This window comes from Bacillus rossius, chromosome 16 (assembly GCF_032445375.1).
Source record: "Bacillus rossius redtenbacheri isolate Brsri chromosome 16, Brsri_v3, whole genome shotgun sequence".
NCBI lineage: Eukaryota > Metazoa > Arthropoda > Insecta > Phasmatodea > Bacillidae > Bacillus > Bacillus rossius.
In genome coordinates, this window is record NC_086343.1 from 1,484,553 (window position 1) to 1,498,202 (window position 13,650).

The 13,650-nt window shown below is 39.9% G+C and overlaps 1 protein-coding gene across 1 annotated transcript in view; it reads right to left on the reverse strand.

Moving 5' to 3' along the window:
- The window catches only part of LOC134540141 (uncharacterized), a 59,819-nt gene that overhangs the window by 16,264 nt on the left and 29,905 nt on the right, over window positions 1-13,650 (reverse strand). The window contains exons 17-21 of the mRNA XM_063382675.1: window positions 13,340-13,437; window positions 9,219-10,688; window positions 7,884-8,065; window positions 1,830-1,932; window positions 987-1,472 (exon numbers count right to left, since the gene is read on the reverse strand). Of these exons, the coding sequence (XP_063238745.1) occupies window positions 987-1,472; window positions 1,830-1,932; window positions 7,884-8,065; window positions 9,219-10,688; window positions 13,340-13,437 (2,339 nt within the window). The remainder of the gene's footprint in view (window positions 1-986; window positions 1,473-1,829; window positions 1,933-7,883; window positions 8,066-9,218; window positions 10,689-13,339; window positions 13,438-13,650) is intronic.

A 13,650-nucleotide genomic window follows, 5' to 3' on the forward strand; every position in this document is an offset into this window, starting at 1 on the left:
GTGCCACTGTCATGTTCACTTTTATAAATGCCCATGGCAAACGAGTGTCCATGTTATCTAGTCCATGGTTGTAGTCATTTATTCTTTTACAGAATAATACGAGTGAAAAAAAATTGTCACACATTGTCATAGCGGCCGAGCGTCTGAACCGAACAGACGTGTCGAGGTGTCGGGGTTCGTAACAATAAGGTTTTACTATATATAAATAAACAAATTCTCCTATGAAAAATCTCTAGTATACACTAAGTAATGCAGCAAAAGATTAGTTGATTAGTACATAAATAAAGCATCTTTTTTATGCAGTCAGCAATGCTGTTTTGTTTGAGTTTTGATCACACATAATCTTCTTCAATTATCCAGCAGTGAACTCATTAATTAATTTAATCCAAATACTGACTAAAAAAATGTTAAATGAATATAAACTATGATAGCTAGTTTTGCATATAAGACTAAAATAAAACTGTCCTAATTAAAAAAAAAAGCTTTATAGATGATTTTATAAAAATGGGATTTTTTTTAATAAAGATATCAATAAATATTTATGAAGAAATCAAATAACTTTTTTATCATAAAAGTGGGTCTCCAGAGATGGTGCTGCTCCATCACTCCAGTATCTCTCCATTGCACCGCAACACACTTCACGGTGGTTCCAGGCGAATATCCTGGTTATTTATTCGTACTGCTGAATGATAGGGCCCGTGCAGCAGTTATTATAGCTTTTAGAAGTGGCTAAAAATTTTTTCATAGCAATTGAAGGATTCTGCCTATACCCCATGAACACACAAACACAGACAGAGAGAAGAGAGAGAGACATTAGCTATTTAATTATATGAAGCATAGCACTACTGCATCCACAATCATAAAAAATGGGACCAACAATATTTGAGAAAGGTGTATTGACTAGGCCCAGAAGGCCCTGATATGCATGCATCGTTGTCAGAATCTCTGCACAGACACGGGTGATACACAGAACCAAGGCAACAGACCTGTGGCACGGGCACATGGACCAGAGGACTCTGTTCTGGAACGCCCGCCTCTTCAAGCTCATCCTCGAACAAGTCCTCCGTCAGGAAGTTGAAGTTGATGGAGTCCAAGCCGCTGGTGTTCCATTTCGACGTAGCTTTCTTGTCCGCCACTGCCATCTCGTTTGTTTGTATGTCGGAGGGCATCCCCGCTCCCGTGCACTGCTTCGTCCCATTCTCGAAGACCTGGTGATGCACATTCACGTCGCCGGAGACTCCGGTCGCATCGTCACGCACACCGCCGGTCTCGGCCGCGGGCAGGACGCAGACTCTCTCGTCGTCAGAGCTGCCGTCCCCCGGAGCTGCGAGGATCCTGCGTCTCTTGGCAGGGAGGTCAGGGCCTCGGCAAGGCCCGTGGTACCGTGCTCGCTCCAGCGCGGCTTCCGCCAGCTCCAGGGGACACATCTGCGACGCCCCGGACCGGTCCACCTCCTCCACGCAGAACGAGTCCTGCGACAGACGTGCCTCGAGCTAGCGGCGTACTCACAGGGACAGTGTATGGTCTAGGTGCTGCACTCTGTGGGAGGTAAGTCTGACTGCAGGACAACCTTGCTTACTCAGCCCTGCTTGCCTCACGTCAACTTTCCTCCTAAAGGCAAGGTGCCATGTACATCCTCTCTCTGGTCAACCCCTACCCAGAAAAACTTTACTTTAGTCGTATGAAAAAAAAATTGTGTTTATAATACCAACTCTGCACTGAACTCAATATATAAAACAATACAAACCATTATGAGCTCAGTTAAGTATAGTATGTGACGTGAGTATATCTCCCACTTGGACGTTGGCGCAGAAGGAAAAAGCACACACCTGCTCGTAGGAGGAGTCTGAGTGGGCGTCGACCTGGGACAACACGTCGCACTTGCGCGGCAGCGGCCGTCTGGAGGGCACGCGGCGTGACACGGCCGGGCTCCTGCGAAACACACGTCCCCACATTCACAACCTCTACGTACCACAGACATCAACTCAATGGCTGGACAAACATTAAAAAAACTAACTCAAAATTATCTGACAATAAAAATAATTAAGAAAAAATAATTCATGATCAAACACTCAAGTGAATTTTGTTTCATGCAAATGAGAAAATCCAAATGCAGATATGTTTTTCTACAGCCTGCACACAATTATCGCTACACTCACAGCTATGCACGTCTCTCGAATCGTCTTATATTGTTTAGTACACATTATTTGTGGCCTTAATTTAATATACACAAAAACATGATAATCAAAAAGCCTACATAGTTAAAACTCTACAAAGACACACTACATCAGTGGTGACTCCAGAGGTTCACCTTGAAGATGAGGAAGGGGGGAGGGAAAGCATTCTACTGCAGGACCAGAGGGTGATGTTTTTCAGACTTAACCAGCTCAAAATTTCAAGATACTAATGCGATTCCTGTATTTAAATGTTGATCTGGAATTGAGTCTACACGTGAGTGTTACCACCAGTCGTTCTGTCGAAAAAAAGATTTTTTATCAACTAATTACATACATACACAAACATATTTACATAAATACAATACATATATGTCAAAATTTTAAAGATAGGTAAGCAAACATCTTAGGCAAAAATATACAATTTTACCTACACAAACTCTAGTGCAATCCTTAGTTTACCACCTTCAGCAAACCATTTGCATTTCCCCAATGGACTACAGCAATGGACATTTTACCTGACAATCTTAGGTTGTGCATATTGTTTTACCGTGTTTAATTTTTTGTACTATTAAAAATATTCTTTGTGACATAAGAACATTCTTACTTTAAAATAAGTTGAAGAAACAAAAATGGCAATACTGTGCCCGGCAGATAACTTGGCGTCTGAGCTCCCTAGTCCTGTCTGGGGTAAAGGGGGAGGGCGAAGAGAAAGCGATACCCTATTGTCAAGGTCAGCGGCCAGGTTTGAACTAGCAGAACAGAAAACATTCGGCGCGTGACTTCCTACACTACGTAAGTGGGGGGCCGGAGGTGGTGCATAAACTGAGATGGGTAGCCTCAGTCCCTATGCATAGCCAAAAGCTCTAACACTCTTCCTGGTTGCGTATGCGGCGTATCCGCATCCAATTCCATGGGGGCCCCAGGGCGGTAGGGCTAACGCTAAGAGCGCTGAGTTAACAAATCAAAAGGAGGGGAAACCCTCTATTCATGTCTACTACGTAAGTATGTATCCACGCACGTGGGGGCCCCAGGGCGATAAGGCCTTTTGGCTAAGAGCGCTGGGTTATCAAACCAAAAGTGAGAAATCCTATGAATTGTACTTGTACTACATAAGTGTAACATTGTGTGAATTACAGTGGTTGTGCTCGAATATTTGTACTCATCTGTCAGGAAAAGTAACAAACTATTATCTAAACCTGAAACGTTTTACTTTGTCCCATCAAATATACTTACGGTGTCTGCTAATTATTATGTTAAGCTAACCAAAATTAATTGAAATGTTGTTAACTCAGTAACTAGCGAAAACCAGACTCAATTTATTTTGGAAAACTAGGTCACTTAGTATGTAAAATAAATTTAAGAGGCCGTGTCAGTAAATTTTTATTTCCAATATTCTGGTCTAGAAGTTCTCTCTTTTAACAGTGAGATTTAGTGGCTTATTCAACCGAAGTAACTGTAACCGCAGCGCGTGATAAAGCTACTATACCGCCAGATTACTCGACGAAAAATGTATCTGGTTCCTCGACAATCTGAGAGGATGACAATCTGACCGGCGGCTCACTAGGAAATTGCGGATGCGGGGATTCAGAGTCAAGAAACCTCACATTTACAACTGTAGTATGAGTCGTATCTAAAAATTTTAATACTTTAAATGTATCGGAATACAATTAATCTTCAAACATGTGGTAATTATTCTTTATCTGGATGTAATATTCCGTGAAAAATAATGGTAGTTGACATTAAAAAGTATACGAAATTCATAGTGTAACGTTTTAAAAGGATAATAACATAAATTCTTATGCTTAGATATTGCATATGCATTACACACAATCTAAATACAATCTCACTTAAGTCAGACTACCTAATTTTTTTACAATGCACCATCATACAGTTTAACAGAGGTAGGAGAACCTCTTATCGATGTTGTTTCAAAGAATCTAAATTTACAAATATTACTATTTATTTTATTATGATATGTATCTTTATGAATAAGAATTTACAAAAAAAAATGAATTGATTACATTACACTTTAACATTACAAAAGACTAAAACACTAACAAAACTTAGTTTTATATATTGCTGTAGCATATTAGAAGACGAAATAACTCACTAGACTAACATTAAGAGGGCTGTATCACAAATTTACTTTACAGAGGAGAAAATATCTTTTAAAGATATTTCATTACCTCATTGATTACATAATACTGCCGTTGATGTGATCGTAGATATAAAGTATTGAAAAATTAGATTTCATTATGTTTATGTAAATATTTAGAAAACGTTATTGCTTATAGATGCTCATTATTTAAATAATAAAGAATCTTTTACTTTTATGTACTGGACAAACAAAATACTTATAAGTTAATAAGCTTAGTTGAATAACATCTTCAATTTGTATTGAATTCAATGTACAAATTGAAAATCATGTACAATGAATGCAACTGATTGAATTCAATAAATATTTGATCTTGTGAAACGGCCATAATGGTGATGTAGATAATTATAGATACTCACATGCATTTTGAGAGTCCTTATAAAGCCTATTACAATTCTATAAGTATACATTAAAATGATTTTAAAATAGACATGTGTAATATAATTAAAACTTGTTTAAATAAGATCATAACAAAAAAAATTAAAATCCTTCAACAGTAAGTTATGTTTTATAAGATTTTAACAAAACACACATACCATAAGAGAATATTAATCATGCCACATAATTCAACACAAAATATTCATTCCAATAGGCGCTACGTAAAAATAACTTCTATTTTTATGCTGATAACTTTGCATTGTTTTATATATATCATTATTTCTAACTTTTAATATTCTCCACACATTAACTGAAATTAAGTATTTTCAGAGCCTTAGCAAATGTTGGTCTGTACCACATACAGTTCGTACGATATCTCTACGTGAAACACATACAGTTCATTATTTGTAATTTTAATTATATTTCCATGAACATAATGAAATTAGTATAGGGCCTAGGTTGTTCACTGTTGAGTACTTCTGAAGTATTTTCATTGTGAGTTAACATACATACCAAATGCCATTCTTCCAGTAAAGTTACAAAGAAGACAACAAGATAATATATGTATAATATATATAATATGTATAATATATATAATATGTATGTAGTACCATATTTTAAACCCCTATTAAATGAATAATAACTCAATCTCTTTTCTGGACTATTAAGTAATAGTTTTTGATTACTGTTATTTGTAACTTAAATAAAATGACAACTAACAAATTAGTAAAATATATAATTACGTGCGATATAGTGACAGTTTTACTTGGACGGCAAACGAATATAATAAAATGTCTATGACAATGTTAACTTTACTCATTATTATGGAAAGAAACAAAATGGGCAGATAAGCATATTCTACGCTGACATTTAAAAATGCTCAATTCAAAATGAACATTTCTTCCCGATGACAAACAAAAAAGTTGTATGGTCGCGAATAATACATTCGTATGGCGTCACATCAGCGGAATATTCCCTTGGCATAAATGTGTGAAGTCTGTGACACAAAAACAAATGAACGAACAGCTTTTTTTTTATCGGATGTGCAATCGGAGACCCTTGGGGTGGTTGAAGAGTGTCAGGTCGGTCGCCAGACCAGATAGTGAAAGCTCAGGGGCTTAGGATAGAAAAGGCCTATCTCCAAATTATTAAGTATAAATGTTGTCATGAAATAGTTAAAGACTTGATTACAACCAGGTTTTTAAACTCATCATGATCATGAAGACACTGATCGGAAGGTAATGTACAATACATTTCAATGGCCTTTTCAGTTTTTGCTAAATAATTATAAATATAAGCAAAATTCCACTGTATCTGGACAAATCAAAATATTGATTATATTTTTTTCATCACAGAAATAATATATGATATGATAACTAAATTTGAAAAAAGCGGTTATGTTAAATGTATTGTATACTTTCAGTAGGCAAACTTTCTGGCCCCTACCTCTTATAGACTTTGAGAAAAACTGCCTTTTAAAATAACATTGATATAGATAGGAGCGCAAATTTGTGACACGGCCTCTTAAAACTATGCTTCTCAATTCATTGTGTTCTCAAAAGTTATTTTGGAAAAAAAAAAAAAAAAAAAAAAAAAAAACTCTCACAAGAAAAAGCAAACGACCAAAACATTACGCAGTTGTAGCTCTCCGCGCGAAAGCTATCTCACAGTTGATGACGCAGGAGCCAGTCTAGCCCTTATTGTTCTCCGGTTTCCGTACCTAAAACGTGCCATTTAGCACTGGATTTACATTTAAGTAAACATAGAGCTTGTTATGTTATATTTGGTGCTTTAACTTCACGTCAGTCGTTTAGAAAACACCTGACTACCAACGTCAATGGCATTTAAAAAATGCTTGTGTATGTGTGGTTTTATATTTTAATGCACCTTTAATCAATTATTTATTATAAATGTAAATACAATTTGCATTGTACTTCCACTTTAGAATGCATATTATAACATTTAAAACATTTTATAAATATATATATATATATATATATATATATAAAAAAAAAACATATGATTTGTTTAATGTAAGTGTGAAGTTCTCTTTCCATGATAATTGATTGTATTAGGTGACGAAAAACAAAATTCAGTTAAAAATAATTACTATTATTACTATTCGATTGTCAGCATTCATAGTGTACAAACAATGCAGAACATATAACTTACAATGTCAAACTTTCCATTTCAGCCACTTTTGCACTTTTTTGGAGTAATAGCAACTTATACCATAGAATAAATGTATTAGTATAATAACCGTCGGTCTCTGTAAAGACTCGAGCAGACATTTATTTTTCGCTTCTTCATCACAACACTGCATCACGGTTCTTATTATTTCTCGCTCTCCGCTATGTATCACTTTACCGCGCCTCTGCGAGCTGCCACCTTCGCCTTCCATTCTCGGGTATACACTGAAGGGCGATATTTTCCTAACAGCCACTCCACGGCTCTCGGCTACGTGTCGCCTGCTTACCCCCTCTTCTTTCTACGGTCCCGCTGTCCCCGCACCCCCGCGCTGAGACACGCCAAGATAACTGCCGGGCACAGTACATGATTGAAACTAGGCAAAAAATAAAATAGTAAGTAGTAAGTTCTATGACACGAAGGTAAGTCTTAAAAGCAATCTCACAGCACCTTTCTAAAGCCTACAGAAAGTTCACCCAGTAGGGACTGATTCTGCCAGACACATGTTTAGGGATAAAAAGAAAGTCAATATTTGCTGATAGGAGAAAATATACCTAGATACTAAATTGCTTTGGTGAGTTATTTTTAAGAAGGCTATTTTTTTTTTCTCTTTTACGTATAGTTTTTACATTGTTGTAATATTTTTGAAAAAGGATTTGTCCCTATTGACAAAAAATGTGTAAATATTGGTCCATCAAAATATCGTATTTAAGGACGTTGACACTGAGGTTGTCTTATAATTAAGATTGTCTTATGATCAAGCAAAAGCAGTTTCATAAATGAGATTGTCTTACGATCAAGGTCGTCTTGTAGTCAAAGTAACTTTATAGTTGTGTTACTCTTATAGCAAAGGTATTTTATCGTTTTCATCGTTCACGTAATTTAAAAAATACATTTCCAAAACCATAAAATGAATCAAACACAGGCCGTTCCTAATATTCAAAGATCGATGGTAATGAGGTGTCGTGATGTGAATGCGTGGCTACCAAATGACGGAGCGCAGGTATTTGGCCTGAAGCTGGGAGGCTTGGTCCGTGACGGAGTCGTCCACGAAGCTCGAGTCGTACGAGTCCAGGCCGCTGGAGTCCTCGTCGCTGGACACCGGAGCCTCCAGGGCAGACACGTCTGCCTCCGTGTCCAGGAACCGGCACGCCCCGGCCTGCAGCCCCTGCACGCCACGCAACACTCGCCACTCGCTCAGCCACTGAAACACTGCCTTCACCCAGCAAACCCTAGCTGAACTGGCTGGTAGCACACTGACACCAATATACAAATAAGTATTTCTTCAAGCTATTAAAATTAAATGATACTATTACCATCTTGTAAGAGGGATTAACCTTAAAAATATTAAATGAGCAAAATCAATTTGTATACTCAGCCCGTAACCACAATGCAACAATGACTTTTAGTCTTAACTACCATTTCATTTAGAGACTTAAAAAAAAAAAAAAAATTCTGTTCACAACATTTTTATTCAATCATTAATTTTAGATGACTTGTGTGTAGAGGCAAGGCTATATGGTGAATAGTGATAAAACCAAAATATCAGCTATGTAAATTGAAAGTCAATACACAGCTAAACACCTAAATGCAGTGAAATTGACATCAAATACATAATTTTATCAAATAAATTACTATGATATTAATTATTTAAATCTTTACTTTAGGCTTTTGTCTAAAAATCTAATTTGTTATTTAGCCGCTATGATGATGTTGGGGAAATCATGCGTAGTTATTTAAATGTATTGCTGGTCGTGGACTGAGCACCACCGTGTGGCTGAGCACCCCAGGGCCGTGTCGTGGCCCACGTGGGAGCTAGGCTCCATTCCCGCTGATGAACGTACTTAAGCCCCATCAGCCCGCTCTTAGGTCGTCGGTTTGCACGTAAAGTAATGAAACTAGGTCTGGTAAAGAGAATTTATAAATCCGAACGGTAGATATTGTTAAAATTCTACAAAATAGTCTCTTGGGCATTGATACACTGTTGCCAATATGATTCCCATGTGCCAAATTTCACAGCTCTAGGTCGCCATCTCCGCGCTATGCAATCAATAGGTAACTCTCTTCTTCATTAATATAAATATATATTAAATTTCTGCTTATAAGAAAGCATCGAGTGGCTCTTATGACCACCATATAGTTCCAAGCAAATTATTACATGGCAAAGGTGCCTTTTTTTAGCCTCACCAATACTAGCACATGCTCAATCTGGATTCTTTTTACTTTCCAAATACCCTTTGTCTGCACTATAACTGTTTTTAATGACCTCATCAACCAGACCTAACAGCTTACCCTAAAATCCAATCCATAGTCAAACTCACCTTACGGCCATCGGCAGTGGTGTGCGGCTCGTCCGACAGATCGAGTCGGGCCGCTCGCCGACGTCTCTTGGTCGGACGGACCACGCTGTCGTCTGCGCAAGTCTTCGTGGCTTGGTCCGGAGACAGCCTCAAACACCTCTTAGTGCGAGGCGCCTTCTCTCTGCTGTGCTCAAAATCCTGAATGCTTGCTACTTCATTCCCGTGCGTCACCTCACAGTTAGATTCGAGGCTGCGTTCCAGAAAGCTGACGTCCGGCTGATCTTCTGCGTCTCCAGCCACAGGCGCTGGCTCTTGCCGTACCTCACGCTGCCGCAGCACACGCTGCCACCACCGCAACTCCTTCGTCTCGTTGACGGTGACCACACGCGTGCCGAACTGCCAGGGCTCCCGCACTCCTCTGTAGATGACCTCCATGTGCCGGCGCACCTCCGGGCTGGGCGCGTACAGAACGCTGCCTGGATCACGCAGCATGCAACAGAACTGCTCGGCACTCAGAGCGCTGCCGCCTGCCCCCAGGTCCGCTCGGAACTTCTCGCACAGCTCGTCCACATCTCCCACCACAGCCTCCTCTTCAAACTCCTTCATCAGCTCGTCCGTGTCACACAAGTTGAACCGCAGCTGCTCTGGTGCGTGAGCGGTGGTCTTGGCGAGTGGCTTGGGTGTGGAGGCGACCACACGCGGCACATTGCCGCGACGAGAGCCGGGGTCGGGCGATGCCGGTGGTTCCGGCCGCACGAAGCTCGGTCCGGCCTGCGGAGGAGTCAGCAGCAACGTGGAGTTGTGGCCGTCGTGCGGTATGGGCGATAGACAGGAAGCGTCAAGGTCAGAGTCCTCGAGAGGTTTGCCAGGTGGACTAGGCCTCGACTCTGGCTCGGCAGGAACATCCACGCTCAGCTCCTCCTCGAACAGGTCGGACAGCGACAGATCGAAGTGGAGTGGCACCCGCTCCCCATCTTCACCATGCACTGGAACACTTGGCTGCAGTTCTGCGCATGGTTGTGCACTAACTACACTCCCTTGCGATCCGTCGAGTTTGGGATCCACCGAGGATGTAGAAACACCTCGGACTGCACTTGCACTGCTGCTCGACTTGGTCATCATTCCACTGTCTTCTTTAGCCTGAGACATCTGTAACCTTCCCACTCGCTTCTCCTCACTGCTTATCCCCGCCTCTACATCTACATCACTTACAGTTGGAACACAGTCTGGCCGCCCAGGACGTCTCCTCACGCGTAGAATCTGGGCGAGGCACGGCACACTGCACAGCACAGGTAGTCCACCACCGCTCCGCCACTCACTCTTCAACCCTTGTAGTTGATGCCGCAGGTCATGGAAGATGTCCTCCACTATCTTGTCTCTCTCTGTCCTCGCAGTCTGCGTGATGAGTTCCGTGACTCGTGTGCCCTCGGCACGCATTGGCTTCAAGAAGCTCCTGATGCTGGCCTTCCCGGGTCTGGGTGTGTATCCAGACTGGAACCAGAGAAGTAGTGTCACAAAAACGCCATAGCTTCAAGAAGCTCTTGATTCCGACCTTCTAGGGCCTATATGCATCCCGTATTTTAAATAACTAATTTATAACTAAATTATCTTTGACGTACAATAATGTCAAGTTCTGTGCAGATTGAGATAGAAAATCATAAAACTGTCGTTTACTAAACAAATTATGTTAACTTTATTTCCTTCTGAATAAAAGAATTTTGTTAATACTAAATATTTTTAAGGGTCTGCAATGTTGCCCAATTTCCAATAACTTGACTCCAACTTTCAAACACTGACGAGATTAACATTTTTCTGTGTGTTTAGATGGTATCAATATATCTTAATCAGAGACATAATTTACTTACGCACCTACTTCTCACATGTAGGTTTTAAATGGACACTAGTATAATAATAGGCGAAATTACCGAGGTAAATCACAGTTTCGAAATTATTAGCTAAATGACAGGAATAATCATCACGAGGATAGGCAGAACCAAAACGAGTCAGATAAAGGGGAAAGACGAGACAAGACACAAGAAATCATGTAGTGTACACTACCAATATGTATTTCAGATTATGCCATTTGACTTATGCAATACGGTAGCCGAGTTTACACTCGTTGTTTATACGTCAGGCAGGGACCCCGAATGTAAACCGTGTGTGTGTGTGTGTGTGTGCGCGCGCGTGCGTGTATATATATATATATATATATATATATATATATATATATATATATATATATATATATATATATATATATATATATATATATATAAATTAAGAGATGCCAGAATGACCGCGAAATTAAAGAAATCAGTATTTCGTAGACCTGAGTTACTGTCCCATGTTGACGCCATTTGGTTTAAAAAAAAGCTCCTGAAAAATTACATGTAATTACCAATTTTCCAATTCCGAAAAGCGTTAGACAGTTAAGGGCTTTCTTAGGAGAAGTTGGATTTTTCAGGAATTAAGCAACAAAATAGCTGGGTTGGCATTACCGTTACTCGACCTGTTAAAGAAAGACAGAAATAAGGTTAAATGGAGCAAAGCTTTTGAAAAATTAAAGTCAGTATGTTACATTCCTTGCGGCCCGGCTAACACATAGAAATGTAACAATACAAACAATGTTCTTTAAGAATTTATGATTACGATGGTCGATTCAGATAATTTTTAGTTACATCAAAATACGTTTTAAATTGGAAATGAAAGAGTTTATTGCATTACTTTTTGTTTATTTCGTTTCAAACCAAAGAAACGATAGTTTTTTCAGTTACATGACAACACAATTCAGACAAATTTGGTTCTAAAGCTTTGTTACTTGCACAGTTATTGTTCTACAAATTTTTTCGAAGTCCTTGAATTTTGATAGGATGAGGTCCAAATGCATACCATACCAGACATTTTTCTGTTGATGGTCGTTGAGTCTTGTCGCTCACAAAAAAAAATAGAATTTATAACTGTCCCTTGGTTAGCGATGTAACTCAAGGTACGGTCGCGCACTGACCGAAGTCGCGCGAAGTTGGGCCGTTGCCGACGCCTAGGGCCTAAATTTCTAATTACATTATTCCGAAAAAATCTTTAGGTTCAAATTTACGGCCTGGCCCCAGCCCCTAGGCGTGAAATTTTCCCTTAGTGCAACTCCATAATATTGTGCGAGTTGCCGACGACGCGACCGGACTGGACGACAATCGAGCGACAACTGAGTTGGTAGACGAGATTACCTTCCTTGTATAGGTGAAGACAAGGGAAGCAACCCCGTGGGCCAACCGACCAATCACAGTACAGCATTCACCAACATGCCCAAATAAGGAATTTCGGCCGAGCGCATCACACCACGCCAGGACTCGCCCTGATTGGTTGGCTAGTGGTAGCCTCCAGAGAACCTTCCAGACCGTCGCGAAAGCTATGCGTCCACGTGACGCGTAAATCCCCAACAACGCATTTACAACGAGGAAAATAACTTGCTGGCGCCAGTGTGTTGCGCCTGTCCGCTCTTCCTTCTGGGCTTTCCAGACTGTTCTCGAATTATTCCACTACAATCTCAATAGAATTCAAAATTTACCCAACTAATTTAAATATAATATTCAAATTTTAGCAATTGAAGTTGAAATTCACATTCAAAATTTTAGTTTAAAAATTATGTCCTGTAAAATTATCTTCTCCATTGCCTTAAATAAAACAATTAATGAAATCATATATCAAAATTAGTTATGAGCTGGAGTTAACCCACAAATTAATAATTAAATATCTCGGGAAAATAAGCATTTTAAGACTTTACATGAAATTTAAAAAGAGTAATTAATAACAATTTTTTATATCTCTGAACTGTTCTCTATATCTACAAAACAAAAAAAAAAAAATCCTTCACCTCAAACCCATTCTTAATATTTCTTATGACCCATTTTGCAATGCTACAAGTATTTTTAAAAGAACATGTGACCCACCATCCCATACAAGGCCGCGAGTTTTTACTATACACAGACGTCTCAGCATATGCTCTAGGTAGCAAACTAGCACAAATAGATGATGATGGCCATGACCAGCCGCAGACACCTGGAGGGGGAAAACAGTCGTCACTCATCCGCTAGCCGCGACACGCAGCGCTGCTACTCCACATGTGCTCGTGCAACTGCAGCACATACCTGGACTGGCAGCTCCGTGTTGGCTGCCCTGGGTCTACCTGCGCGCTGCCCTAGCTTCCGGCACGCCCGGGAGCGTGGGGCCATCTGCGAGGCTACATCTGCCAACACGCCACCACACACTGTCTTCTTTTGGGACATTCACACCCTTCTTTACTGCAAATGTTTCAACATTTCGACCACCGCAACTCAGTAGACACGCTCATCAAGCTTCAGGATGTTCAGTCAGAAAAGTTTAACAGATAAAATGTCTTGGTCCTGTCATTTTCTCCACAGGAAGTATGTTATGATTTCTCTTTACCCGTATGCTTCAT